The sequence below is a fragment of the Salvelinus alpinus genome, chromosome 28, assembly GCF_045679555.1.
Source record: "Salvelinus alpinus chromosome 28, SLU_Salpinus.1, whole genome shotgun sequence".
Lineage (NCBI taxonomy): Eukaryota > Metazoa > Chordata > Actinopteri > Salmoniformes > Salmonidae > Salvelinus > Salvelinus alpinus.
Window position 1 is genome coordinate 11,509,048 of NC_092113.1, and position 27,395 is coordinate 11,536,442.

At 41.1% G+C, this 27,395-nt stretch overlaps 1 protein-coding gene across 1 annotated transcript in view; it reads left to right on the forward strand.

Moving 5' to 3' along the window:
- Positions 1-27,395, forward strand: part of prex1 (phosphatidylinositol-3,4,5-trisphosphate-dependent Rac exchange factor 1) — a 112,260-nt gene that overhangs the window by 45,246 nt on the left and 39,619 nt on the right. The window contains exons 11-15 of the mRNA XM_071371612.1: positions 10,606-10,706; positions 15,295-15,398; positions 17,814-17,863; positions 25,152-25,227; positions 25,372-25,444. Coding sequence (XP_071227713.1) covers positions 10,606-10,706; positions 15,295-15,398; positions 17,814-17,863; positions 25,152-25,227; positions 25,372-25,444 — 404 coding nt within the window. The remainder of the gene's footprint in view (positions 1-10,605; positions 10,707-15,294; positions 15,399-17,813; positions 17,864-25,151; positions 25,228-25,371; positions 25,445-27,395) is intronic.

Genomic DNA, 27,395 nt, shown 5'->3' on the forward strand with positions numbered 1-27,395 from the left:
AACACCAATAAGTGGTCAACGTACACATTCTAACCAGTTTTCAACCCCACGAATCAACGCAAGCATTTCAAGGGGTGGGTGGTTTATTTCAAGAAGAATTCCCGTTTGTTGACAACTCAATTAAATATAAACCAAATACGGATGTTGGTTTTACGTTAAGTCAAGATTTTGTCCCGGAAGGTAACTACTATCATATCGAAGACGAGGTGCTATAAAATAACCCCTCCTTTTCTTTCCCCGAAGATGTTTACTCTACTGACTGTCTCGTACCCAGACAAGCTCAGTGCGTCAAGCCATTCAAGCCATCCATGTTTTCCGATTTATTATTTTTATTTTGCTCACTCTGCTAGACATCTAGTTCGGGCTCCTAATGAATCCTTTTCCAGGAAAAGTGCTCTACCTCTTAATGCAACCATATAGCCTGTGTGTGTTTGAGTGTGTGATCACACGTGCGAGCATGTGTGCGCATGTCTGTGTGTGTGTGTGCGCACGCTTTGCATGTGCACGTACTCTCCCTTCTCCGTGGCTGTCTGAGAAAAGCGATCCATGTAAGCACAAGGGGTTTTTCAGCACTCTTACCTCCTGTCAGCACCTCACTGTAGAGTGAACAAGAGGCTCTCACTTTCCCTCCCTTCCTGTTTCTATTCCTCTTTAACCGCTCTGTAGTTCTGATGTTATTATAAATCAACATAGCTCACTTCGGGAGATGGCATTGCTCACTAAGTGTGGTTATTAGATTAAATGAATCTCGTACAGAATGCCGATTTGGTAGTCCCTCTTATTTACGGAGCTCCCTTAATTCCACCATTTGTCAACAGCGTATTTGGGTGGTTGGTCATACTTGGTTCTTCTTTTAGCCTTCCTCATTCTCACCCGATTTGCTGCTGTGTTTTTTTGTTTTGTTGTGTGCCCACATTTTGGGCCTGTATTGCATCATGGATACGGCAATGCACCAGGGCCAGGTCTGTACTTATTAGGCACGAAATGAAGAACCATGGAGGGAACCATGGTTCTTCTTTCTTATTACTTGTGTAATAAGAAAGGCTTGGTTTTGTTTTGTGTAAAAACATTTTTGCTGTTTTGCTATGTTGTGCACTAATAAATAGGACCTAGGTTGGAACATTCTTGCGCATGCTGGATTTGCTAACTGATGTGGTAATACATTTTTACAGATTAGTATCTTGTACACGAGAAACAACTTTTTGCAATCAAGTCAACACACTGAGTGTACAAAACATTATGAACACCTGCTCTTTCCTAGACAGAGACTGACCAGGTGAATCCAGGTGAAAACTATGATCAGTTATTGATGTCACTGGTTAAATCCACTTCAATCAGTGTAGATGAAGGGGAGGAGACAGGTTAAATAAGGATTTTTATGTCTTGAGAGAATTGAGACCTTGTGTATATGTGCCATTCAGAGGGTGAATGGGCATGACAAAAGATTGAAGTGCCTTTGAACGGGGTATGGTAGTAGATGCCAGGTGCACTGGGTTGTGTCAAGAACTGCAATGCTGCTGTGTTTTTACACTCAACAGTTTCCCGTGTGTATCAAGAAGGGTCCACCACCCAAAGGACATCCAGCCAACTTGACACAACTGTGGGAAGCATTGTAGTCAACATCCCTGTGGAACGCTTTCAACACTTTGTAGAGTCCATGCCCCGACGAATTGAGGCTGTTCTGAGGGCAAAAGGGGAGGGGTGCAAGTTAATTAGGAAGGTGTTCTTAATGTTTTGTACACTCATTGGATGTCACAGCAGGCTTGTTTTTCAAATGATCCTCACTTTCCAGCCACACATTCCCTGAACAATGCAAGTTCTTTTACGCTGCATGTGTAAACATAATCCCTAAAAACCAGGGGTGGAATGAAGAAAGGACTAAATGTGACAGATTGTTTGAAACTAACTGGTTGGTGTTTTTTTATGTGTGTCTTTTGCAGCTGCTCTGGAAAGTTAAACTCTTCTTCTGCTTTGGAAAACACACACATTGTTCAGAAATCACATCCAGGGCCGGTTCTAGGAGGGTGCTGGATTGGGCTTTGCCCACCCAATCAGAAATAATGGAACATATTTAATATTTAATGGAACATATTTAAAATAAAGTAAAATAAATGCATGCTTATTTAAAATTGAAGCCATAAAGCTGAGGAGCAAAATGTTGGTAAAGATATTGTCCTTAATTTTACACTTCTGAGGTCAAAAAAGGGGTGCAACTCAATAGTAGGAAGGTGTTCTTAATGTTTTGTACACTTAGTGCCCTATTTCACAAGGGGACCTACTTGACATTTTTACCTCAGGTCCCTTGTTCAAGAGGAAGCAAGCCTCTTGTTGACTGACTGATAACAATATTTCCAATAGCTAATTTGGAAGACCTCATTCTAGCATGCTGTAGGTAAAGAATTGACGAAGCTTCCGATACAGACGTGTATACACACACACACACACACACACAGCCTCTCTGTATTCTCATCATTAGCAGTGATTTACTCCTCTGTGTGACCGCTCCAGTATCAAAATTAACCAGAACGCTTACGTAACACCCCACCTGGCCAGAGTCCACTTGAGCCTTCTGCCAATGTCAATCAGCAGCATGTCTCTTTGAAAAACACACACAGTCACACACACACACACATATATACACAGTCGCACAAACACACACTTGTGAGAGGTACACTACACAGATCTGGCTGACAATCACCTCCACATACACACCACCACAGGCCAAAAAAAGCAGTACCCCCATTCAGTAGGTCATGAGTGACTCTTTTATTTATGGTAAAATATGCCCACCGGACAGACAAGCTCAGGTGGGAGCAGATGGCTCAAGGTGTCTGTGTTCTAGCATGAACACACACGCTACAGGAATCACACGTTTACTGCTTTCACAGTGATACCCACACACATTTTGGCGTGAACACGCGGGAATCACACTTTTATTCTGCTTTTGCAGCAGGGCACATAAGCATGCTTACACAGACCGAGACACGCACACACTTGTTTTTCTATCCTTGTGGCGACCTAAAATTGATTTCCATTCAACATCCTATTTTCCCTAAACCCTAACCTTAACCACTAAACCTAAATGGAGGACAAGATAGTGCAGACAGACATGGTTGCCCTGTTTTTAGCTTCTAGCCAACTTTGTAGCATATCTTTTTTTGTGTGTGTGTTATTTGTTATGTTATTTCTCAGAACGTTTCTTGTATTACAGCCGGAAATAACTTTAGGATATTAGATCCGTGGCCACTCACCAGAAGTTCAAGCAAAAATGTGATTTTCCCTGACCTGGATCCTTTCAGAGGCAGTTCTGTTCATCCTGGGGGCTGCACCAAAACGTTCACACCAGAGAAGAGGTAGGAGTGAGGCCCTAGTCAGACTCAGGCGGCATCCACCGCTTCCAAGTATATAACTTGCTAATGTTCAGTCCCTGGACAATAAAATAGACAAGCTCAATGCAAGGGTCTCTTTCCAGAAAGACATCAGGAACTGTAACATACTCTGTTTTACGGAATCATGGCTCTCTCTGGATATATTGTCCCCGTTATTTGGTCATTGTCATATGCCGTGTATATTCCCCCCGAAGCCGACACCGCGATAGCTCTTAAGGAACTACACTGGACTACATGCAAACTGGAAACTGCATATCCTGAAGGAACATTTATTGTAGCTGGGGAGTTTATTAAAGGAAAGTTTAAGGAAACCGAAGTTCTATCAGCGCATGTCCTGTGCTACACGTGCAACACTGACTCTGGATCATTGCTACTCTCCCTTCTGGGATGGCTACAAGGCCCTCCCCCGCACTCCCTTAGGCAAATCAGATCACGACTCCATTCTACTTCTCCCCACCTAGGCAGGAACTTCAACGGGAAGCTCCTGTGGTAAGGACTATTTTAACGTTGGTCTGACCAGTCAAAATCTATGCTTCAAGGTTGTTTTGAACACGCGGACTGGGAAATGTTTTGGGTCGCCTCTGTGAATAGTATCGACGTATACACTGACTCGGTGACTGGGTTCATCAGCTAGTGCATAGAGGGTGTTGTTCCCACTGTGACGATTAGAACTTATCCAAATCAAAATCTGTGGATAGATTGCAGCATTCACGCAAAACTGAAAGCGCGAACCACTGCATTTAACCATGGCAAGGTGACTGGGAACATGGACGTGTACAAACAGACCAGCTACGACCTCCGTAAGGCAATCCAAGAGGAAAAACAGCAGTACAGGGACAAACTGGAGTTGCAATTCAATGACTCAGACACGAGACGTATGTGGCAGGGACTTCAGACAATCGCAGATTATAAAAGGAAAGCCAGCAACGTTGCAGACACCTCGCTCCCGGACGAGCTAAATACCTTTGCCCGCTTCGAGGAAAACACCTTAGAGCCGCCGATGTGGGCCCCTGACGCTCTTGAGGACTGTGTGCTCCTCTTCTCCATTGCTGACGTGAGCAAGTCATTTAAGCATGCTAATCCTCGCAAGGCTGCCAGCCCAGACGGCATCCTAAGCCGCGTCCTCTGAGCTTGTGCAGACCAGCTTGCTGGAGCGTTTACGGACATTCTATCTCCACATCCCAGTCTGCTATCTCCACTTGCTTCAAGCTGTCCATCATTGTTCCTGTACCCAAGAAAGCGAAGTTAACTGAACTAAATGACTATAGACCCGTTGCATTTTGTCATTATGAAGTGTTTTGAGGCTAGTTAATGACCATATCACCTCCACCCTACCTGACACCCTAGACCCAATACAATTTGAATATCGCCTCAACAGATCCACAGACGACGCAATCGCCACTGCACTGCACACTGCCCTATCCCACCTGGACAATAGAAATACCTATGTAAAAATGCTGTTCATCTTCTACAGCTCAGCCTTCAACCCCATAGTGCCCTCCAAGCTCATCACTAAGCTCAGGGACCTGGATCTGAACCACTCCCTGTGCAACTGGGTCCTGGACTTCCTGACGGGCCGACCCCAAGTGGTGAAGGTAGACAACAACACCACCGCCACACTGATCCTCAACATGGGGGCCACACGGGTGCATGCTCAGCCCCCTTCTGTACTCCTCGTTCACCCATGACTGCATGGCCACGTCTCCAACGCAATCTTCAAATTTGCTGATGATACAACAGTGGTAGGCCTGAATACCAACAATGACGAGACGGCCTACAGGGAGGAGGTGAGAGCCCTGGCGGAGTGTAGCAAGAAAAATAACCTCTCCCTCAAAGTCAACAAAATGAAGGAGCTGATTGTGGACTACAAGCGACCGCAGAGAGAGCACCCCACCCACAGCGACTGGGCTCCAATAGAGCGGGTCAAAAGCTTCAAGTTCCTCTCCGTGCACATCACTGACAACCTGAAATGGTCCCTTCACACAGACAGCGTGGTGAAGAAGACGCAGCAGGGCCTCTTCAACCTCAGGAGGTTGAATATATTTGTCTTGGCCCCTAAGACCCTCACAAAATAAAAATTAATCAGATGCATTATTGAGAGCATCCTGTCGGGCTGTATCACCGCCTGGTACGGCAATTGCACCATCTGCATCCACAGAGGGTGGTGCAGTCAGCCCAAAGCATCACCGGGGGCACACTGACCTCCAGGACATCTACAGCACCCGGTGTCACAGGAAGGCCAAGAAGATCATCAAGAACCTCAGCTATCCGAGGCATGGCCTGTTCACCCCGCTACCATCTAGAAGGCAGAGACCGTACAGGTGCATCAAAGCTGGGACCATCAGACTGTTAAACAGTCACCACTATCCGGCCTCCGCCAAGTACCCTGCCCTGAACCTTAGGGCAGCAGTCTATCTACAGAGTCATTGAACAATGGGCACATTAACAATGTTTACATACAGTTTCACCCACTTCATATGTATATACTGTATTCTAGTCATGGCTCATCTTATATAACTAATTTTTTTATTTGTCTTGATTATGTGTGTTTTTATTGCTACTGTAGGTATTACTGTGCTGTTGGAGCTAGAAACGCAAGCATTTCGCTGCACTTGTGATAAAATCAGCAAATCTGTGTACGCGACCACAAAACTTTGATTTGATAACACTAACGCCTAAAATTTAAAATAGCCTTTGTGCTTGTGGGGACGTGATACTTTTCCTTGTTTTACTATCCTTGTGGGGACTTTTGGGGATTTCAGGTCCGAGGATAGAACAAGACCACACACACATTGCATGAACACATGCATACATACATTTTGGCATTAACACACACACACAAATCACACATTTGGCCTGCTTACGCAGAAATGCTCATGAACACACGTACACATTTATTATGAAAACAAATGCACAGGAATCGCACGTCAAGGCTGCTTTCGCACCAGAGCACATGAGCAAACACATGGGTCGTTATACTCACAAAAAGCTTATTTCTCTCAAATTTTCTGCACAAATTTGTTTACATCCCTGTTAGTGAGCATTTATCCTTTGCCAAGATAATCCATCCACCTGACAGGTGTGTCATATCAAGAAGCTGATTAAACAGCATGATCTTTAAACAGGTGTGCTGGGGACAATAAAATCCCACTCTAAAATGTGCAGTATTGTCACACAACACTATGCCACAGATGTCTTAAGTTTTGAGGGAGTGTGCAATCGGCATGCTGACTGCAGGAATGTCCAACAGAGCTGTTTCCAGAGAATTGTATATTCATTTCTCTACCATAAGCCGCCTCTAATGTCGTTTTAGAGAATTTGGCAGTACATCCAACCGTCCTCATAACTGCAGACCATGTGTAACCACGTCAGCCCAGGACCTCCACATCCGGCTTTGTCTGAGGAGGGGGGTGCTGAGGAGTATTTCCGTCTGTAATAAAGCCCATTTGTGGCAAAACTTCTGATTGGCTGGGCCTGGCTCCCAAGTGTGTGGGTCTATGCCCCATTCAAAAGAGAACCATTGCGCTCTCCCAGAAGCTAGGCTGGTGCGTAAAACCCGCAAATTCAGACAAACAAAAAGGTGTTATGGCTTCGCACTCAAAGACGTTGCATAAAGCTTACTTAATTATTCAATTTTTAAAAATTATTTTCATTGCAAATAGCGTACACAGATGTTTCAGCTTTACAGCCTTTCAGTGTGTAGGAACATTTTATTTTAATTCAAAACAGAATTTGTAAAGAACAACAAATGAGCAGCAGGTTTTCTAATCAGAGTTGCCACTCATCTGCCAATCAGGGATGTGGATTTTCTGGTGTACCTGTATACAAATTAGTCGCAAAGAAATACAGAATTATAGGGTAAGGGAGTGGGCACGAAGGGCAACTCACTATGCCCTCCCAGGCCCACCCATGGCTGCACCCCTGCCAGGTCGTGAAATCCATAGATTAGGGCCTAATGAATTTATGCCAATTGACTGATTTCCTTCTATGAACTGTAGCTCAGTAAAATCTTTGAAATTGTTGCATTTTAGATTTTTGTTCAGTATACATCTAATAGTCCAATCATAGTTGAAAAGTAGGTGAGCTGGTTCTACTCTTTTTGGCCATTTTCTGGTGTTTTGTGGTGAAAAACTGATTGGCTCTATCGTAACACGGCAACCCTGTTACCCATAGTCAGGCTAGAAATATTTCAATAATGACATGTTTTTTGTGAAGCTTGCATTCAATTGCCCCTGGCTGTTGCACACAACAAGCTTCCATTATTTCCTGTCACAAGGGGATTTATGGCAGACTTTTTTTTAAATTAAATCGTCAGCCTGTTACTTAATTTGGCATTTAATAGGCACTTACTCTAGTCATTTATTTTATTTAACCTCTTGATGGGAGAAAGTTTTTTCTTAAGTTGAACATGTGCTCTTTATTATAATGTTTTTTTGTTGTTGAAATCAAACGTTTTTTATTTTATTTTGGTGGAATGACCCACATACACCTTTTTTCATGAACATACACATAGGAATCACACATTTAACCTGCTTTCGCAGGAATGCTCTCTCAAACACACATTCACACAATCAGACACACACTCACATTCACTGTTCCTCGTTCTCCGGGGAATTGATTTTGCTCAGTGGCGTGGAAGATTGAGCAGAGGGAAATGTAATTTTCTCTTCTCCAAACATGTGTCCAACACTCGGTGTCAGAAGAGGGAGAATACACTTTGAGGAGAGAATCTGTATTTATGTGAGAAAGCTTCTGTATGAATGGCACCACACAAGCCATGAATTGGCACTTTTTGGAGCGAGTAATGAAAGAGATGGATGGAGAAAGATGGGGTTTAAGGCTGGTGGGAGGGGAGAAAGATAGAAAGTGGTAGGAAATGTGGGTTAGGGGATGACGAGGGAGAGGAGTGAAAGGGAGGGGAGAGAAGGCAGAAGTAGCTTTGGGAGAGCTTATGTTACAAAGGACTTTAAAGGGCTATTTATACCCTACGGAGACGGACCCTACAGAGCGTAGCACAATGTCGTTTTTCGTCACAAAAGGGTGCACTCCGACATTCTACGTATTCCCGTGCCACATGAAGATTGTCATGCACCGTATCATTCCTTGCGTAGCCATGGGGGCTGCGAGGTGTAGGCAATGAAGCCCGCTTGGTTCTTTGATCTGATATATAGGCCATGCATCAACGTAACCTATTTTGCATTGATAAATAAATATAATCTCAGCATATGTTCAAACAGTAAACCAAACAACATTGTAGCCTTATTAGAATCCCCAAAAAATGTATTTTGTTTTAAAAGTAATAACTATTGATTCCAGGCTATTGGTAAAAACAGCTGCCAGAGATGTGCTTTTTCTCTGTGACCAAAACATGATGACATTCTATTTTTAGCTGATATGGGAGTGAATACTTTGAAACAGCATATCAAATTATGATAATGTTGTAGGTTACACCGGCAAGTATAAGAATATTTGCCAGGGCGTATTATTTCATTATAAATCGGATTATTTCACATGGTGATGTGGGAATTTATTCTACTTCAAAATCACTTTATATTCAAGATTGCTGTCTTGGTTTAGCTTGGCATTAAACAAAGAGCCTATTTTGCATTGATAACCAAATATTATAATCTCAGCGACTGTTCAAACAATAAACCAAACAACATTGTAGCCTTTTTATTAGAATCCTCCCAAAATGATTTTGTTTAGAAATAACCTTATTTGGAAAGGTAAAAACAGATAGCCATGTGCTTTTATTTCGTGACTAAAAATGACTTTCTATTTTTAGCTGATAAGGGAGTGAATACATTGAAGCAGCATGTCAAACAGGGATAATATATTATGTTACACCGGCAAGTATAACAATATTTGCCAGGGCATATAATTTCATTTTAAATCCGATTTATTTCGCATGGCGATGTGGGAAGCTAAAAGGCTAGCTAGCTTGTGTGGCTACCCAATTAGCACCGGCTACCCAATATGCACGGCCATTGTCGCAAGAACCCATCGGCCCCATAGTGACGAATGACACCGTTTTGATAGCTACGTCACAGATAGAACAATGAGCTGTTTCACCGGATGCATAAATCTGAAGCATCCAGTTGGCATTTCCACCCACTACCAAATATGGTGATGAGAGGAAGCCCAATGTGGGAGAAGATGGCGTGAGATGGATTTTGGCAACATTAAGACACAATCACATCTCTTTTGTTTGTGGGAGTACTCGGTGAACAGATTTCCTAAATTCTGCAATTTTTTTGCTGAATTACTTGTGATTTTAGTATTTTTTTAACCAAAAACTTTAGACCTGTGTGGCTCGGTTTTGTTTCCTGCTGGGGCCACATACTGTTCACAAAGAAAGTATGCACCCACTTTCAATAGATATCATATTCCATTTAAAAGATTTTCAATCTATCTACTGAACAAAAATATAAACGCAACATGCAACAATTTTTAAAATTGTTTACTGAGTTACAGTTCATATGAGGAAATTAGTCAATTGAAATAAATAAATTAGGTCCTAATCTATGGGTTTCACATGACTGGGAATACAGATATGCATCTGTTGTTCTCCGATACCTTTAAAAACAAATTGACCTCACAATTGGCCTCAGGATCTCGACACGATATTTCTGTGCATTCAAATTGCCATCTATAAAATGCAATTGTGTTCGTTGTCCGTAGCTTATGCCTGCCCAAACATAACTTCACTGCCACCGTGGGAACTCTGTTCACAACGTTGACATCAGCAAACCGCTCGCCCACACGACACCATACATGTGGTCTGTGGTTGTGAGGCCGGTTGGATATACTGCCAAATTCTCTAAAATGATGTTGGCGGCGGCTTATGGTAGAGAATGTAATATAAATGTATCTGCCAACATTCCTGCAGTCAGCAATGCAATTGTACGCTCCATCAATACTTGAGACATCTGTGGCATTGTTGTGTACATTTTAGAGTGGACTTTTATTGTTCCCAGAAAAAGGTGCACCTGTGTAATGATCATGCTGTTTAATCAGCTTCTTGATATGCCACACCTGTCAGGTAGATGGATTATCTTGGAAAATATACAATTTGAGACAAATTAGCTTTTTGTGCGCATGGAAAATATATGGGATCTTTTATTTCAGCTCATAAAACATGGGACCAAAACTTTAAATGTTGCATTTATATTTTATTTCGCTCTATATATATATATTATTGTCTGTTTCCCCACAGTGAGTTTGTGTCATGGCTGATAGATAGTGGAGAGATCAGCAAGCCAGATGAGGGGGTCAACCTGGGTCAAGCTTTGCTGGAGAACGGCATCATCCACCACGGTGAGAGAACAGTCTCTGTCCTTCATATCTTCCTGTCATTATTTCTGGCTTTCTCCCTCTCTCTGTTTCTGTATCTGTCTCTTGCTCTCTTTCTCCCTCTCTCCGTTTCTGTATCTGTCTCTTGCTCTCTTTCTCCCTCTCTCCGTTTCTGTATCTGTCTCTTGCTCTCTTTCTCCCTCTCTCTGTTTCTGTATCTGTCTCTTGCTCTCTTTCTCCCTCTCTCCGTTTCTGTATCTGTCTCTTGCTCTCTTTCTCCCTCTCTCCGTTTCTGTATCTGTCTCTTGCTCTCTTTCTCTGGTTCTCTTTTTCTCGCACTCTTTCTCCCTGTCTCTTGGTCTTTTGTCTCTTGCTCTTCCTCCTACTGTCTTTCTATATACATTCTTAAACCATTTAAAATACCATGGCAATAATGATTTTAAATATAAAACATGTAATTTAGTAATATAACAAAATATCATAATAAAGATAGTGTTCTCTACCTTGCACAAAGAGTAATTTCAACATAGGAATGAATTTTCTGCTGAAATTCTCATTACCGCGACACATCCAGCTCTGTCTGAATGTATGTTATGTTGTAATTTAAACAGACTAAAATAAAAATATTTTAAAAATAAATAAATGGATGTTCTACTAGATGTTTTCAAATTACAGAAAAATTATTAACTGAATTTTCATGTATAATAATAATGGAAACATTTAGGAAAAGTGTCCGTGACTGAAGTTCTCATCCCCCACAACATTTTTGAAGGACTGTTTACACACACATACGCAGAGAGAATTTAAAATAAAGTTTGATTTTGAATGAAGCAACACATCTGCTAGTACCTTCAAGATGGCTACCAGGTAAGCAGATCTCTTTATATTTCTCCAGTTAAAAGTTAAACATTCTCTTTGTCAGACTGCGTACACGACAGTATTGATTATCATTACAGGTAGTTTTCCACATTTAGAAAAATGTTAGATTTAAAATGTTCTATGAAAATATACTTCATTAATGTCTTATGTACAATGAGTACAAATGTGTCGTCATGGCTTCTCTATTGTTAGCAAAGCATGCTAAGGTTCGTCATCCTCCGCAACACCATTCTCACCGCTGCAATTTAAGGCCAGTTGCGGTAGAGAGAACTTCTGTTTCGGTAATGAGAATTTAATCATACAGACTATATTTTTAAATATATATTATGAACTATTAATTTAAATATTATTTACTAACTGTTGATATTTTGCTTTATGTCCTGTTTTAATTGCAGACAGTCAGCAAGTGACAATAAGGAAGCTTTAGCGAAGGCTGACAAAATTCAGAGAAAAGGTTTACACCAACCCAGAACTGCTGGAAGAGTACAGAAGGAAGGAGAGAGAGAGGTCAGGGGTTGGAGAGGTTAGGGGTTGGAGAGGTTACAGCAAGAGTCATTTGCATATATATAGTCATTAAGAAGCCTATGCCCTCATACAGTGTCTATAGGAAGTCAATACCCTACAGTGTTAGGAAGTCTACACTGTGCACACGCGCACACACGCACAATCAGTAAGCCATTCAGTCTCTACAATAGGATGTCCGCACACAGTCAGTAAGCCATGTAGTTTGTACAATAGGATGTCCACACACAGTCAGTAAGCCATTCAGTCTCTACTATAGGATGACGTGTACTAACAGTAAGATTTTTCCCATGTTTTGAGACATGCTCATTTCATGTCATGCTTCCTTTCCATTTCCAGGTATAAAAAGTAAAATTGTAAAATCAAGAGAACTCGAGATCTAACAAAGAAGCAACATGAAAAGGAGACAAAACAGTGGTGGGAAAACTCAAAGGTATTACAGAAGAAAGAAACAGCTAGAAGCTGTATTAGACATAACACCATCAAGCGAGGAAGATGATACACTTCAATATGTTCAAGAAGCAAATTAAGTTCTTCAAGAAGACACAGCCTCCCCAAGAGAGAACATTCACCTCAGCAGGTAAATGTCCCTGCCATCAACTCAACTCCTAAAAGAAGAGCGACATCTCTACAGACACCAGGACCAATGAAGACATCTACCCCAAAGGAATTACCCAAAAAGAGGAACCGAAGAAAGAAAACACTATCAAGGTCAAAGTTGCAATGTTTAGAAGAGAAGCTTCTGGAGAGAACCAAAGAGCTGGTCAACCTTGAAGAAAAGACTGAAAAGACTTGAGATGATGGCCAAGAGGAAGCAGATAATTGTCAACATGGAAGGCAGAGCGGTCCAGAAGAAAACTACAAAGAGTGGTCATCAGAGAACATTACCCAATAACAGCCAGAGAAGACTAATGCGCACACACACTTGTTAGCCACTTCCTTCATCAAGATGAAGTCTCCACTGTAATAAATGGGAAATCTGGAAAAAGAGCCAGATATTCTGTAAGAGAGCTTTAACGAATGGCAAATCTTCATAGAAGATTTCTGTCGGAGAATCCAAGGCACAACCTTTCCAAGGCTCAATTCTTTAAACTTAAGCCATTTTGGATTGGTCAGCGAAGAGTCAGACAGAGAAACATGTGCTTGCAAAACATATGTAAACTTTGGCTTGAAGAGAAAGAAGCTGCACCAGCTTGGAGATGATGTTGCTATGACCCCAAGGGACACTGTACAGGCCAGTGTGTGTAGTGACGATGACATGTACAGGACATGCAGCAATTTCAAGCATTAGACATTTCACACAACACTGGATCCTTCAACGAAAGGAAATATCATCGTATGGGAGGAGTGGGTCACTAAATCTGTACCAATAACAAAGAAATGCAAAGATGGGTCCACTGAAAATAAGGAAGTGAGGAATGGGCTTCTTGAGAAGAGGCATACCTCCATTGAAAAGCTGGTGGACCACAAACAGGACCACCTCTCAAACTTCTCCAGACAAATTGATAACATCAAGCACCAGTTTGAAAAGACTGAGGAGATCGAGACCCTGACCCAGAATGATGTAATGGTTCACATAGACTACAGTGAGAACTACGCTTGTAAATACACCAGGGAAATAAAAGAAACTCACTTTGGAGGTGGCAACCAGCAGGTAACCCTCCATACTGGAGTTATCTATCTCGGTGGGGGCAGGGTGGAGTCATTTACATCACTGTCAGCCTGTCTTCAGCACGACGCCACAGCCACATGGGCTCACCTTGACCCAGTACTGAGGAGCATACGAGAGGAGCATCAAATGCCAGGAACATCCACTTCATCTCAGATGGGCCCACATCTCAATATTGGAATAGAACCAACTTTACCCAAGCCTCAACAGTGCCGTTCGTGCGAGGATTTAAGCATGTAACATGGAATTTCACGGAGGCGTCCCATGGAAAGGGTGCTTCTGATGGAGTGGGCGGCACCCTGAAAAACCTGGCTGATAGAATTGTGTCCTATGGTACCAGCATACCAGATGCCAAAACTCTCTTTATTCAGCACTGTTCTGTTTTTGTATGTGTTGTTTTTATGTGTTCTCTGTTTTTAGCCTATGTATGTCATGTACTTTTGAAGCGCTGCAAAATGAAATTGATTGAACTTGAATCCATGATTGTGCCAATATTATCTCATTTATTTTCAACATTAAATGTTATGTTTTTAACCATACCTCAGTCTTAGTATACTTACTAGCATTACCGAAATCATCAACCTCATTTGCGAAACCTGTGTCATTACCGCAACAGGTGTTCATTTAATGTTCATTTAATGAATGGAAAAACAGTAATTTGCTTTGAAATGCATGTGCAGAATCTATAGGTTATGTTCTTTCAGGTTTGCCACATCATTATGAAAATATGTCAGGTTTCAATGCAATATCAAAAATATTAGGTTGTAGATTTCGGAAGGTGTTGCGGTAATGAGAGATCAGTCATGGAAATTTGTTGATGCAAGTCTTTTTAAAGCTTTCATGTTTGAAATCTTTGAAACCAAGATTCTGTGAGAATCACCCAATTTATGCATCGAAAACAGAAAATAATAGACACATGTATACGCAGATAAATAATGTATGAATGGCGCTGACAGAGAATCACTGCGTCTAAGGCGATAACGGACTTGAACTTTGAAAGCCGTCTCACTCTGAAACCGAGCGACCCCTGCATATTTCTGACACCGCCTACGGTGGCTCAGTAGGCCCACAGACAACAATGACTGGATTAGGGGGGTTGTTGGATAGCGGAGGCCACTGACGGTGATGGCTTTGGCCTCCGGGGGACAGGGCTGTCACCCATTAGGCACTGACCTTAAGGGGGGAGGCGATGGGGGACAGGTAATGGTGACTGAGATTCAGCGTGACAGCAGAGGGTGGCGGGGAAAGAAGGCAGGAGAGCGAGAGACACACGTTTTGGTCATTGGTAGCTCTGTGTGTGTCGAGTCACAGCATCTCAAAACCGTACACCAATTTCCCCCTGTGTTTTCCCCTTTGGACTCAACGGGTCTCCCCTTGCACTGGCACAATGGATGTTCTGTAAGTGTTTATCTATACTCAACAGCAACCCTACTGGTTAAATTAAGTGTGATAGTGATGAATGTTTAACTATTACACCAATCAGTTGTTGACATCTCTCCCTCTCACTTTCTTCCTTTCATTATTTCTTTCTTGATATTTCAGTGTCCGACAAGCACCAGTTCAAGAATGAGCAGGTGTTGTACCGTTTCCGCTACGACGACGGCACATATAAGGCCAGGAGCGAGATGGAGGACATTATGTCAAAGGTACAGTATCTATCTACAGTGCCTTCAAAAGTATTCGTACTCCTTGACTTATTCCACATTTTCTTATTGCAGACAGAATTCAAAATGGATTCATAAATATTTTGTGTCACCCATCTACACACAATACCCCATAATGACAGTGAAAACATGATTTTAGACATTTTTGCAAATGTATTGAAAATGAAATACATAAATATCAAATTTACATAAATAAGTATTCACAGCACTGAGTGATTACAGCTGTGAGTCTTTTGCCCGTTATTCTTTTCTAAATTCTTAAAGCGCTGTCAAATTGGTTGTTGATCATTGCGAGACAACTATTTTTAGGTCTTGCTATACATTTTCAAGTAGATTTAAGTCAAAACTGTAACTCGGCCACTCAGGAACATTCACCGTCTTCTTGGTAAGCAACTCCAGTGTATATTTGACCTCGTGTTTTAAGTTATTGTCCTGCTGAAAGGTGAATTTATCTCCCAGTGTCTGGTGGAAAGTAGATTGAACCAGGTTTTCCGCTAGGATTTTGCCTGTGCTTAGCTCTATTCTGTTTCTTTTTTTATCCTGAAAAACTCCCCAGTCCTTAACGATTACAAGCATATCCATAACATGGTGCAGCCACTACTATGCTTGAAAATATGGACAGTCTGTTGTATTGGATTTGCACTTTCTATTTGGGACAAATTTAATTGCTTTGCCACATTTTTTTTTGCAGTATTACTTTAGTGCCTTGTTTTAAACAGGATGCATGTTTTGAAATATAAGTGCCTTCTTTTCACTCTGTCAATTAGGTTAATATGGTGTAGTAACTTCAATGTTATTGATCTATCCTCAGTTTTCCCCAATCACAGCCAATAAACTTTGAGCAACTGTTTTAGTCACCATTGGCCTCCTCATGGTGAAATCCCTGAATCGTTTTCTTCCTCTCCAGCAACTGAGTTAGGAAGAACGCCTGTATCTCTGTAGTGACTAGATGCATTAATACAACTTCCCAACTGTAATTAACTTCACCATGCTCAAAGGGATATTCAGTGTTTGTTTTTTGTTTTTTACCCATCTACCAATAGGTGCACTTCTTTACAAGGCATTGGAAAACCTCCCTGGTCTTTGTGGTTGAATTGAAATTCACTGCTCGACTGAGGAACCTTACAGATATTGTGTGGGGTACAGAGATGAGGTAGTCATTCAAAAATCATGTTAAACACTATTATTGCACACAGAGTGAGTCCATGTAACTTATGTGACTTGTTAAGCACATTTTGACTTCTGAACTTATTTAGGCTTGCCATAACGAAGTGGTTATATACTTATTGACTCTAGATATTTCAGCTTTTCATTGTTAATGAAATGTCTTAACATATTTCCACTTTGACATTATGGGGTATTGTGTGTAGGCCAGCGACAAAAACATCTCAATTTAATCCATTTTAAATTCAGTCTGTAACACAACAAAATGTGGAAAAAGTCAAGGGTTGTGAATACAGTGCCTTCAGAAAGTATATATGAGGGTTGGGGGTCAATTCCACTTCAATTCTACTTCAAATCCTATGAGAAAAATGTGGAATCCTGAATTATCTCATTTTAAATGAAATTGACTCCAACCCTGTTGAAATATCAAATGAAAAACGGCAATAGTGCACTTAGCAGCAATAGCCATAGACGTAGAGAAATCTGCAAAGTCGTTCTGGGATGTAGGACTTGAGGAGGGCAAGAGATCAGAGCTTAGTGATACTTTTGATGTCTGAACATATCTGACTCACATTTCTTTGGTGTGAACTATCACTTCGAAGGGGAAATCTGCAATTAGAAAAACAACAAAGCTGTCATCCCGCCACTTAATAGGGGAAACAACTAAGGGATGGGGCTAGAGAAATGTAACCACTCTCAAATGTATAGATCAAGCTATGGATGCACTTGAGATCAAAATGGTAGTTTTATCCAAAACCATGTTTTGAAGCTAAACAGCGTTTGTTTACTATTGCATTATTTACTAACAATGGTGTGAAACACTTATGTTGGGTTAAGATGATAAGATAGTTGAACTAAGTTTTAGGCATTCATAAGTTATATTATTCAAGAATCAATGGCTGTATATCATTAATTTAAAAGTCCAAAAATGTATGTACTAATTGCAGATTGACCCTTTTTAAGAAGTCAACTTCCGGCAGGTGTCTCTAGCCCACATACTACAGAACTACTTCTGCTTTTGCTATCTCTGGGTTCATCCTAACTGCCTCTTAAGTAAAATGGTCACATAGTCATGCAATGACGTCAATGGGAGACTAAGAAAACATTAGACTTACAGTACCAGTCAAAAGTTTGGACACACCTACTCCTTTATTGTGGAATTGCCCCTGAGTTTGAGGCTTTCCCGTTGAGGATACAGTGAATCAAAACTCGTTCTCTCTCTTCTTCCCGTAGGGTGTGAGGCTCTACTGTCGCCTGCACAGCCTGTTCACCCCTGTTGTCAAGTAGGTATCCCTCCTCCTCCCCCTCTTTCTCCTCCTCCCCCCCTGTCCAGGTGCATGCGTATGCATATTCATACAGGATTCACATTCAGCCCACACCGCCATCTATGAATGACTGAACAAACATGAGTGCTGCTGCCATTCACACCTTTCCCTCCCCGCGCCTAATCTGGCAACCGTCACCATCTCGTTCTGCTCTGCTGCTGTGGGTGAATGTGTCAGCATTCAGCTTGGAGTTGCCCGTTTGAAGTTTCGTAGACAGTTCTGAGAGGGCGGCTGTCGCGTGTAAGCAAACCTAAACGTCGGCCTTGCTGAGTCAGACAAATTGATTTAACATTATTTTTGTTGAAGTACATAATAAGCACGCACACCCAACCCACGCACTCATTTACACTCCCGTCCCACCTCCCTTGACAAACACAGCACTCCATCAATCTTCATTTTACCCCACAAATCACCTTCACCAGTAGCACCAAAATTGGAGAAAGGACGTCAAGCAAATCAAGACACACACAGTGTCACCGCCTTTCCCTTATGCGCTGGGGCGCTGATTGTTGTCGTCAGGGCGTCCTGTCATCTCAGACAAAACATCAGGGGTTTGGAAAAAAATCACACTGATAAAAATATGTCGGCCTGCCACGCTCACATTATGTAACACTGATGGACCCGTTTGGTATTTACGAACACTGTTGGACGCGTTTGGTATTTGCAATGTAGTTTTGTGATTACCAGTCTGCCAGTTCTGAATGGCTATCGTTAACTGGGTCGTGCAAGGTACAAGGTTTTAATTAAGGACACCGATTTTTGTTTTCCATTGCAAAACATTTTGCAACAGTGTGACCGACTGAACAGGACCATGTAGCTGTATAGTCATTATAGTACCTGTGAGCACCTCACTCTCATTTAATATCCCACTTGGGTCAACGTGTCATCATTCATACAGTAGGGCAGTAAAGATACACCCTGTGCATATACGCCACGTTGCGATTCACAGGCAAACCCAATGACAACGTTCTCCAAACGTTCCGCCGTTCACGTGACCCAACCATCCAATTTATTTTCAGAGCTTCCTGATTCGCTTATCTGCTTCCTCTACAAGAAGAGCCTAGTTTAGATGGTAGGAGTTACCACTAACTACAGATATATGTGACAAAAAGCTATCTTTATTTCTCTACCCCAAATCCTAATCTTAACCTTTAGGGGGATGAAGAAATACCTGACCCTAAATCCGTGTAACTTTTACTATCTATGCAATTCAGGTAGCCATTCCCTAGAAGTTCACACCAACTCGAAAGAAATGTCACTGGTAGTACACCCACTGACTGAGTTTTCACACAACACTTCTGTGTCAAGAACACAACAGGTGCTGTATGCATTGGACATTACCGGACATTATTCATAACAATCAGACGCGATTCTTAAAGGGAAGATATACTGGAGACATTAGACAACTACTAGAAATAATTGAAAACTACGAAAATACAAGGAAACCAGGAATCATTTTTATAGTAGATTTTGAGAATCCTTTGATACGGTATGTCTAGAATCTTAATGTGCCTGGATTTTTCCAACTTTGGAGAATCTCTCATAAGATGGGTAAAAGTCATGTAAAACAACCCTATGTCAAAATAAAGGTTACTTCTCAGAGAAAGCCTTCGATACAGTACGTCTAGAATCTTTAAGTGCCTGGATTTTTTGCAATTTTGGATTATCTCTCATAAAATGGGTAAAAGTCATGTAAAATAAATAACAAACGTAAGTTCTCGGAGAACTTTGAATTGTCAAGAGGTGTAAAACAAGGTTGCCATATTTATTATGGCCGTTGAACTGATAATTATAAAAATCTAATGCTATATAATTGTAAGGGCCAAAAAATGTATGGAGTACATAGAAAAGTATCAATGAACACCGATGATTCAAGTTTTCATTTGAGTCCTAAATCTTCAAACTTGAAGGGCCTTATTGGGCAACTGGACAAATTCTCTAGTTTCTCTGGACTAAAACCCAACTATGATAAGTGTACTACTACAGTTGAAGTCCGAAGTTTACATACACTTAGGTTGGAGTCATTAAAACTCGTTTTTCAACCACTCCACAAATTTCTTCTCAACAAACTATAGTTTTGGCAAGTCGGTTAGGAAATCTACTTTGTGCATGATACAATACATTTTTCCAACAATTGTTTTACATTTACATTTACATTTAAGTCATTTAGCAGACGCTCTTATCCAGAGCGACTTACAAATTGGAAAGTTCATACATATTCATCCTGGTCCCCCCGTGGGGAATGAACCCACAACCCTGGCGTTGCAAGCGCCATGCTCTACCAACTGAGCCACACGGGACCGTTTTCAGACAAATGATTTCACTTATAATTCACTGTATCACAATTCCAGTGGGTCAGAAGTTTACATACACTAAGTTGACTGTGCCTTTAAACAGCTTGGAAAATTCCAGAAAATTATGTCATGGCTTTAGAAGCTGGAGGTATACCTGTGGATGTATTTTAAGCCCTACCTTCAAACTCAGTGCCTCTTTGCTTGAAATCATGGGAAAATCAAAAGATATCAGACCTCAGAATTTTTTTTGTAGACCTCCAGAAGTCTGTTTCATCCTTGTGAGCAATTTCCAAACACCTGAAGGTACCATGTTCATCTGTACGAACAATAATACGCAAATATAAACACCATGGGACTACGCAGCCGTCATACCGCTCAGGAAGGAGACGCGTTCTGTCTCCTAGAGATGAACTTACTTTGGTGCGAAAAGTGCAAATCAATCCCAGAACAACAGCAAAGGACCTTGTGAAGATGCTGGAGGAAACAGGTACAAAAGTATCTATATCCACAGTAAAACGAGTCCTATATCGACATAACCTGAAAGACCGCTCAGCAAGGTCGAATCCACTGCTCAAAAGCTGCCATAAAAAAGCCAGACTACGGTTTGCAACTGCACATGGGGACAAAGATGGTATTTTTTGGAGAAATGTCCTCTGGTCTGATGAAACAAAAACTGTTTGGTCATAATGGCCATCGTTATGGTTGAAGGAAAAAGGGGGAGACTTGCAAGCCGAAGAACACCAGCCCAACTGTGAAGCGCGGGGGTGGCAGCATCATGTTGTGGGGGTGCTTTGTTGCAGGAGGGACTGGTGCACTTCACAAAACAGATGGCATCATGAGGCAGGGAAATTATATGGATATATTGAAGCAACATCTCAAAACATCAGTCAGGAAGTTAAAGCTTGGTCGCAAATGGGTCTTCCAAATGGACAATGACCCCAAGCATACTTCCAAAGTTGTGGCAAAATGGCTTAAGGACAACACAGTCAAGGTATTGGAGTGGCCATCACAAAGCCCTGACCTCAATCCTATAGAAAATTTGTGGGCAGAACTGAAAAAGCGTGTGCGAGCAAGGAGGCCTAACAAACCTGACTCAGTTACACCAGCTGTGTCAGGAGGAATGGGCCAAAATTCACCCAACTTATTGTGGGAAGCTTGTGGAAGGCTACCTGAAACGTTTGACCCAAGTTAAACAATTTTAAGGCAATACTACCAAATACTAATTGAGTGTATGTAAACTTCTGACCCACTGGGAATGTGATGAAAGAAATAAAAGCTGAAATAAATAACTACTATTATTCTGACATTTCACATTCTTAAAATAAAGTGGTGATCCTAACTGACCGAAGACAGGGAATTTTTACTAGGATTAAATGTCAGGAATTGTGAAAAGCTGAGTTTAATTGTATTTGGCTAAGGTGCATGTAAACTTCCGACTTCAAATATATATTACAGATTGAGTTTCTGAAGGGTACACATTTCTATGTGGTCTCCCGATTTAAATGGGTGGACGGTGAAGTTGATGGGCTCGGTGTACATATCCAGGAAAAGTTTATCGATCTTGCAACTATTAACTTTGATTGAAAACGTAGCAAAATTAGATAGGATCTTGAAACCATGGAGAGGAAAACGATTGTCCATCTAGTGGAAAGTTGCACTGATTTTAATTCTCTAGTGATATTGCAGTTTACATATTTATTAATGGCTCTTCCCACTCCAGGAGAATCCTTTTTAACCAGTTAAAGTTAAACGGGCATATTTGTATAACGAACGAGTTTGGAGGGTTAAAACTATGAATTATTAAAACTATTAAATATGAAGGCATCAAATCTCTCAGCCTCCATTATACTTAGTGTACTGTATACGTGAGGGAAAGTAGCTGTAAGTAACAGTAGAAGATGTATTGTTGTCAGTTAGTTTCAGGGGAGGGGATGTAGGGTTGAAGAAATGTGAACTTATGAAAACAATTAGTTTGATAGAACCAAAAATCATCTGCAATATTGACGCTGATCTCGTCACCACTTCCATTCATGGAGCCGTTTAATGTGTGTCTCTCACAGTACAGCGTAAGAGTTCTGGCTGTGGCACTGTGGTGATCTGATCAGAGGTCTCCCTGGCTGCCCCTCTCCTACTGATTTAATGGCATTACAACAGCCTCCTCTGCTAGTTGAATGGTCTCTGTGCAGACAAGTGAAAACAAAAGCTGTGTGTGTGCAGTACTGTGGACAATAAGACAGACCGTCAGTCACTCAAGCCTTAACAGTAGTTGAGCAGTTGAAAGACTCAGCACTGGGAGATCAGAGACAGTAGAAAGAGCTGAGGTCATAGCCGCGAAAATATGTTTTGAGTTGGGGGTGCTGGAATCCCCTTTATAATAAAGCATTGCATGCATCTATAATCACATTTGCGTAGTGGAATTCAGATGAGCAGACACTTCTTTAGGATTTATTTGCCTTTTATAAACGTAAATAAATCCTATCTCATGCAATTCTGGTCATTTACATGATCGACATTAGCAGAATATTTTTTGGGACCACACAAAAGGCCAAATTCAGGCTACTGTGCATCTTGCTATTCAGGGAGGATGCAATTTAATTGTATTTTTTTGTATTTATTATTCATTCTGTTGGCTAAATTTAATTGTGTGCTCCGTATGTATTTTAAGATGTGTTATAAGTAGGCCTTTTGTAAAATAAATGTCATTGGTAATTGCTTTCTTGGTAATTACTGCAATATAGCCTGTAACATTTTTTGGGGGTGAAAGTTTAAACCAGAGTTTTGTTTCATTTTGTTGAGCAATTTTATTTGGTCAAATTAGGTTCCAACTGTAATGTTGTGTTTGCCGTGACATAGAATCCTGCTTGTATTTTCCCTGTAAACAACGGCTTGACTTACTTTTGATATTACCCTAATAAAGTTTAGAAACTTTTGTGAAGGTGAGGAAGAGTGTTTTAGGCCTACCAGAGTTACTCCTATAATCAAACAATATAATATATATCTTTATCAAATAACTTCTGATAGAAAAAAATTACGAATTAGCCTCCTTCTGTACACCTACAGTACCAGTCAAAAGTTTGGACACACCTACTCATTCAAGGGTTTTTCTTTATTTTTACTATTTTCTACATTGTATAATAATAGTGAAGACCTCAAAACTAATAACACAATGAAATCATGTCGTAACTTAAAAAAAGTGTTAAACAAATCAAAACTTATTTTGTATTTTCAATTCTTTAAAGTTGCCACCCTTTGCCTTTGATGACAGCTTTGCACACTCTTGGCATTCTCTCAACCAATAGGTGTGCCTTGTTAAAAGTTAAATAGTGGAATTTAGCCAATCGATTGTGTTGTGACAAGGTAGGGGTGGTATACAGAGGATAGCCCTATTTGGTAAAAGACCAAGTCCATATTATGGCAAGAACAGAGAACCATTTTTGTGAACTGGGTGGTGTACATAATAAACTATAACTGAGTGTATAGTATAGGCTACAGTGTTACCTTCCAGTAACACTAGCTCGTGCCAATATCTCAAGATAAGCTACTTTGGAAAAACAGTGCTGTTTGCTCAGAATTGCTCAAAAGTTGAGATTTGCTTGGGGGGCTTCCTCAGACCGGTTAGTCTTCTAGTAGTCCTACGCTTTTCTTGCCATTTGTATTTTGAAATTTGTGAAAGGCAAACTGACCGCCGCAACCAACCATAGAAATATAATACACAGATGGCAGTTCTCATTCAAGTCAGGACTGGCAGCCATTGATAGTGTACCCTTTGAGTTTAACAGTCAAAGTGCCAGGGTTAGAGGTTCCAAAATCCTTCTACACAATCTATGTCTCAACTGCCGCAAGGCTTAAAAATCCTTCTACACAATCTATGTCTTAACTGCCGCAAGGCTTAAAAATCCTTCTTTAACCTATATCCTCTCCTTCATCTATACTGATTGAAGTGGATTTAACAAGTGATATCAATAAGGGGTCATAGCTTTCACCTGGATTCACCTGGTCAGTCTGTCGTGGAAAGAGCAGATGTTCCTAATGTTTTGTACAGTGTACTATCTTTATGGGGAAAGGAAGGACCAAATGAGAGAAATGAATGACAACATATGAAAGACAAAAAGCACAAATGATGATAGCTGGCAGCATGCAATTCGACATGTCGATCTGACTTTCTAGATTCATACTCTAGGAAGTTTACAATTTCTTGAACATTTTTAAAGCTTCTGCACATATCTTAAGCTTTAATTTTAAAGGGTATTTTGGTTTTATATGTGACAGATTTTATTTATTTTTATCATTGCCATAACATTGTTAACAGACACAAATAATACAGAATATGCCTTATTTAATTGCTCGAAGGAAAACAAAGCAAATGTATTTTTGAAGATGTTTCTTGTTTTTCTGCCATAGCATATGTAGGCCTGTACTCCATGATCGCTCAGATCCCTTTCTACATGTTGGTAATAGTTTGAATTGCGCTCTGTCTGGATGTCTTGACTCGTGAATATTTAGTTATGTTGCTATCCAAATGGCTCACAGCATTTTCAAATGTGAGGAAAATGGGTAAAGACAATGTGCTGTTACATGAAGTCAGTTTGCTTAGGGACTTCTGCTAAAATCCAACCCCCACCTCAGGGTGAACTAGATTTCCAAACCTGTAATTGTATAGGCTTTGATGCGGAAATCATAACTGTTTTATATTATGTATTTTTTGATGTCTCTGAATAGAAAATGGTGGTGGTGCAAGTTATTCCTATTTGAGTTAATAAAGTTATTTTACACATGAAAAAAAACAAAAAACTGTTTCTATAAGGCATAATGTCATTTTCTTCATGTCATTTAATAACATCTTTAATGTTCTGGGAAACGTGTTTGTGTGCACCTGCTTGCTTGAATGTGTTTTTGATGCATTTTGCTTTGAAACCATATCCTTATTCCCTCTGTCTCATTCTCCCTTGCAGGGACAGAGACTACCATTTAAAAACCTTCAAGTCTGTGGTGCCTGCCAGCAAACTGGTTGACTGGCTTCTGTCACAGGTACAGTGTACACACACAGGAGCACACGCAACACACACACTGGAGTGGGGGCCCCAGCAGCGCTCCCCACTGTGTCTAAGAGGTGAAAACAACAAGTCTAAGCAGGTGACATGCATTGATTTGTACCTCCATTCTGTTTCCCAGGGTGACTGTTCCACACGTGAGGATGCGGTGACATTGGGGGTTGGACTGTGCAACAATGGCTTCATGCACCATGGTCAGTGCAGCACACACACGTCACATATTACGTGACTGAATGACATACAGTACATCAGGGATATTGCGTAACATTTTTCATCAGGCTTATATTCCCCTGAGCCGATGGTCGGGGACCGTAACATCATTTCATAGAATTCATTTATGACAACACATGTTACACATCACTGAGTGATATATTGTACATACACACACACCATGCTACAATGCTTTTACAACCACAAGGGAAAATTGGGTCTGCAAAACTAGTCCTTTTTTTACCACTTTTGCATGAAGTTTCTGCTGCTTGGGTTCAAGTGTTTCTCTGATCACGATTTTCACCAGAGTACATAATAATACTCCTTGTTATTAGATTTGGTTATTATTTATGTTATAATCAAAACATAACATTCAACATGAACCATTTCATTCCTTATACAGTAGGTGTCAGTTGTCATTCCTGTACGGTGGCTTTCTTATAAACCAGTAACACTCGATATTGCATGATATTTTGACTAACTGTGTCATATTGTAACTGCCACTTGAAAGGTGTTCCTATTCACTTTGGGACGAACCCTAACTTCCACTTATGTCAAATTCTCACTTAATCATGCATTGATGAAGTGAAACTTCAACCAAAATGGAAGTTAGGACTTGCCCAATTTATGACAGTCAGTCAGTACATGTACAGTCATGGCCAAAAGTTTTGAGAATGACAGAAATATTAATTTTCACAAAGTCTGTTGCCACAGTTTGTATGATGGTAATTTGCATATACTCCAGAATGTTATGAAGAGTGATCAGATGAATTGCAATTAATTGCAAAGTCCCTCTTTGCCATGCAAATGAACTGAATCCCCAAAAAACATGTCCACTGCATTTCAGCCCTGCCACAAAAGGACCAGCTGACATCATGTCAGTGATTCTCTCGTTAACACAGGTGTGAGTGGTGACGAGGACTAGGCTGGAGATCACTCTGTCATGCGGATTGAGTTCACATAACAGACTGGAAGCTTCAAAAGGAGGGTGGCGCTTGGAATCATTGTTCTTCCTCTGTCAATCATGGTTACCTGCAAGGAAACACGTGCCGTCATCATTGCTTTGCACAAAAAGAGCTACACAGGCACATATTGCTGCCAGTAAGATTGCACCTAAATCAACCATTTATCAGATCATCAAGAATTTCAAGGAGAGCGGTTCAATTGTTGGGAAGAAGGCTTCAGGGTGCCCAATAAAATCCAGCAAGCGCCAGGACCGTCTCCTAAAGTTGATTCAGCTGCGGGATCGGGGCACCACCAGTACAGAGCTTGCTCAGGAATGGCAGCAGGCAGGTGTGAGTGCATCTGCACGCACAGTGAGGCGAAGCCTTTTGGAGGATGGCCTGGTGTCAAGAAGGGCAGCAAAGAAGCCACTTCTCTCCAGGAAAAACTTCGGGGACAGACTGATATTCTGCAAAAGGTACAGGGATTGGACTGCTGAGGACTGGGGTAAAGTAATTTTCTCTGATAAATCCCCTTTTCGATTGTTTGGGGCATCCGGAAAAAAGCTTGTCCGGAGAAGACAAGGTGAGCGCTACCATCAGTCCTGTGTCATGCCAACAGTAAAGCATCCTGAGACCATTCATGTGTGGGGTTGCTTCTCAGCCAAGGGAGTGGGCTCACTCACAATTTTGCCTAAGAACACAGCCATGAATAAAGAATGGTACCAACACATCCTCCGAGAGCAACTTCTCCCAACCATCCAGGAACAGTTTGTTGACAGACAATGCCTTTTCCAGCATGATGGAGCACCTTGCCATAAGGCAAAAGTGATAACTAAGTGGCTCGGGGAACAAAACATTGATATTTTGGGTCCATGGCCAGGAAACTCCCCAGCCCTTAATCCCATTGAGAACTTGTGGTCAATCCTCAAGAGGCGGGTGGACAAACGAAAACCCACAAATTCTGACAAACTCCAAGCATTGATTATGCAAG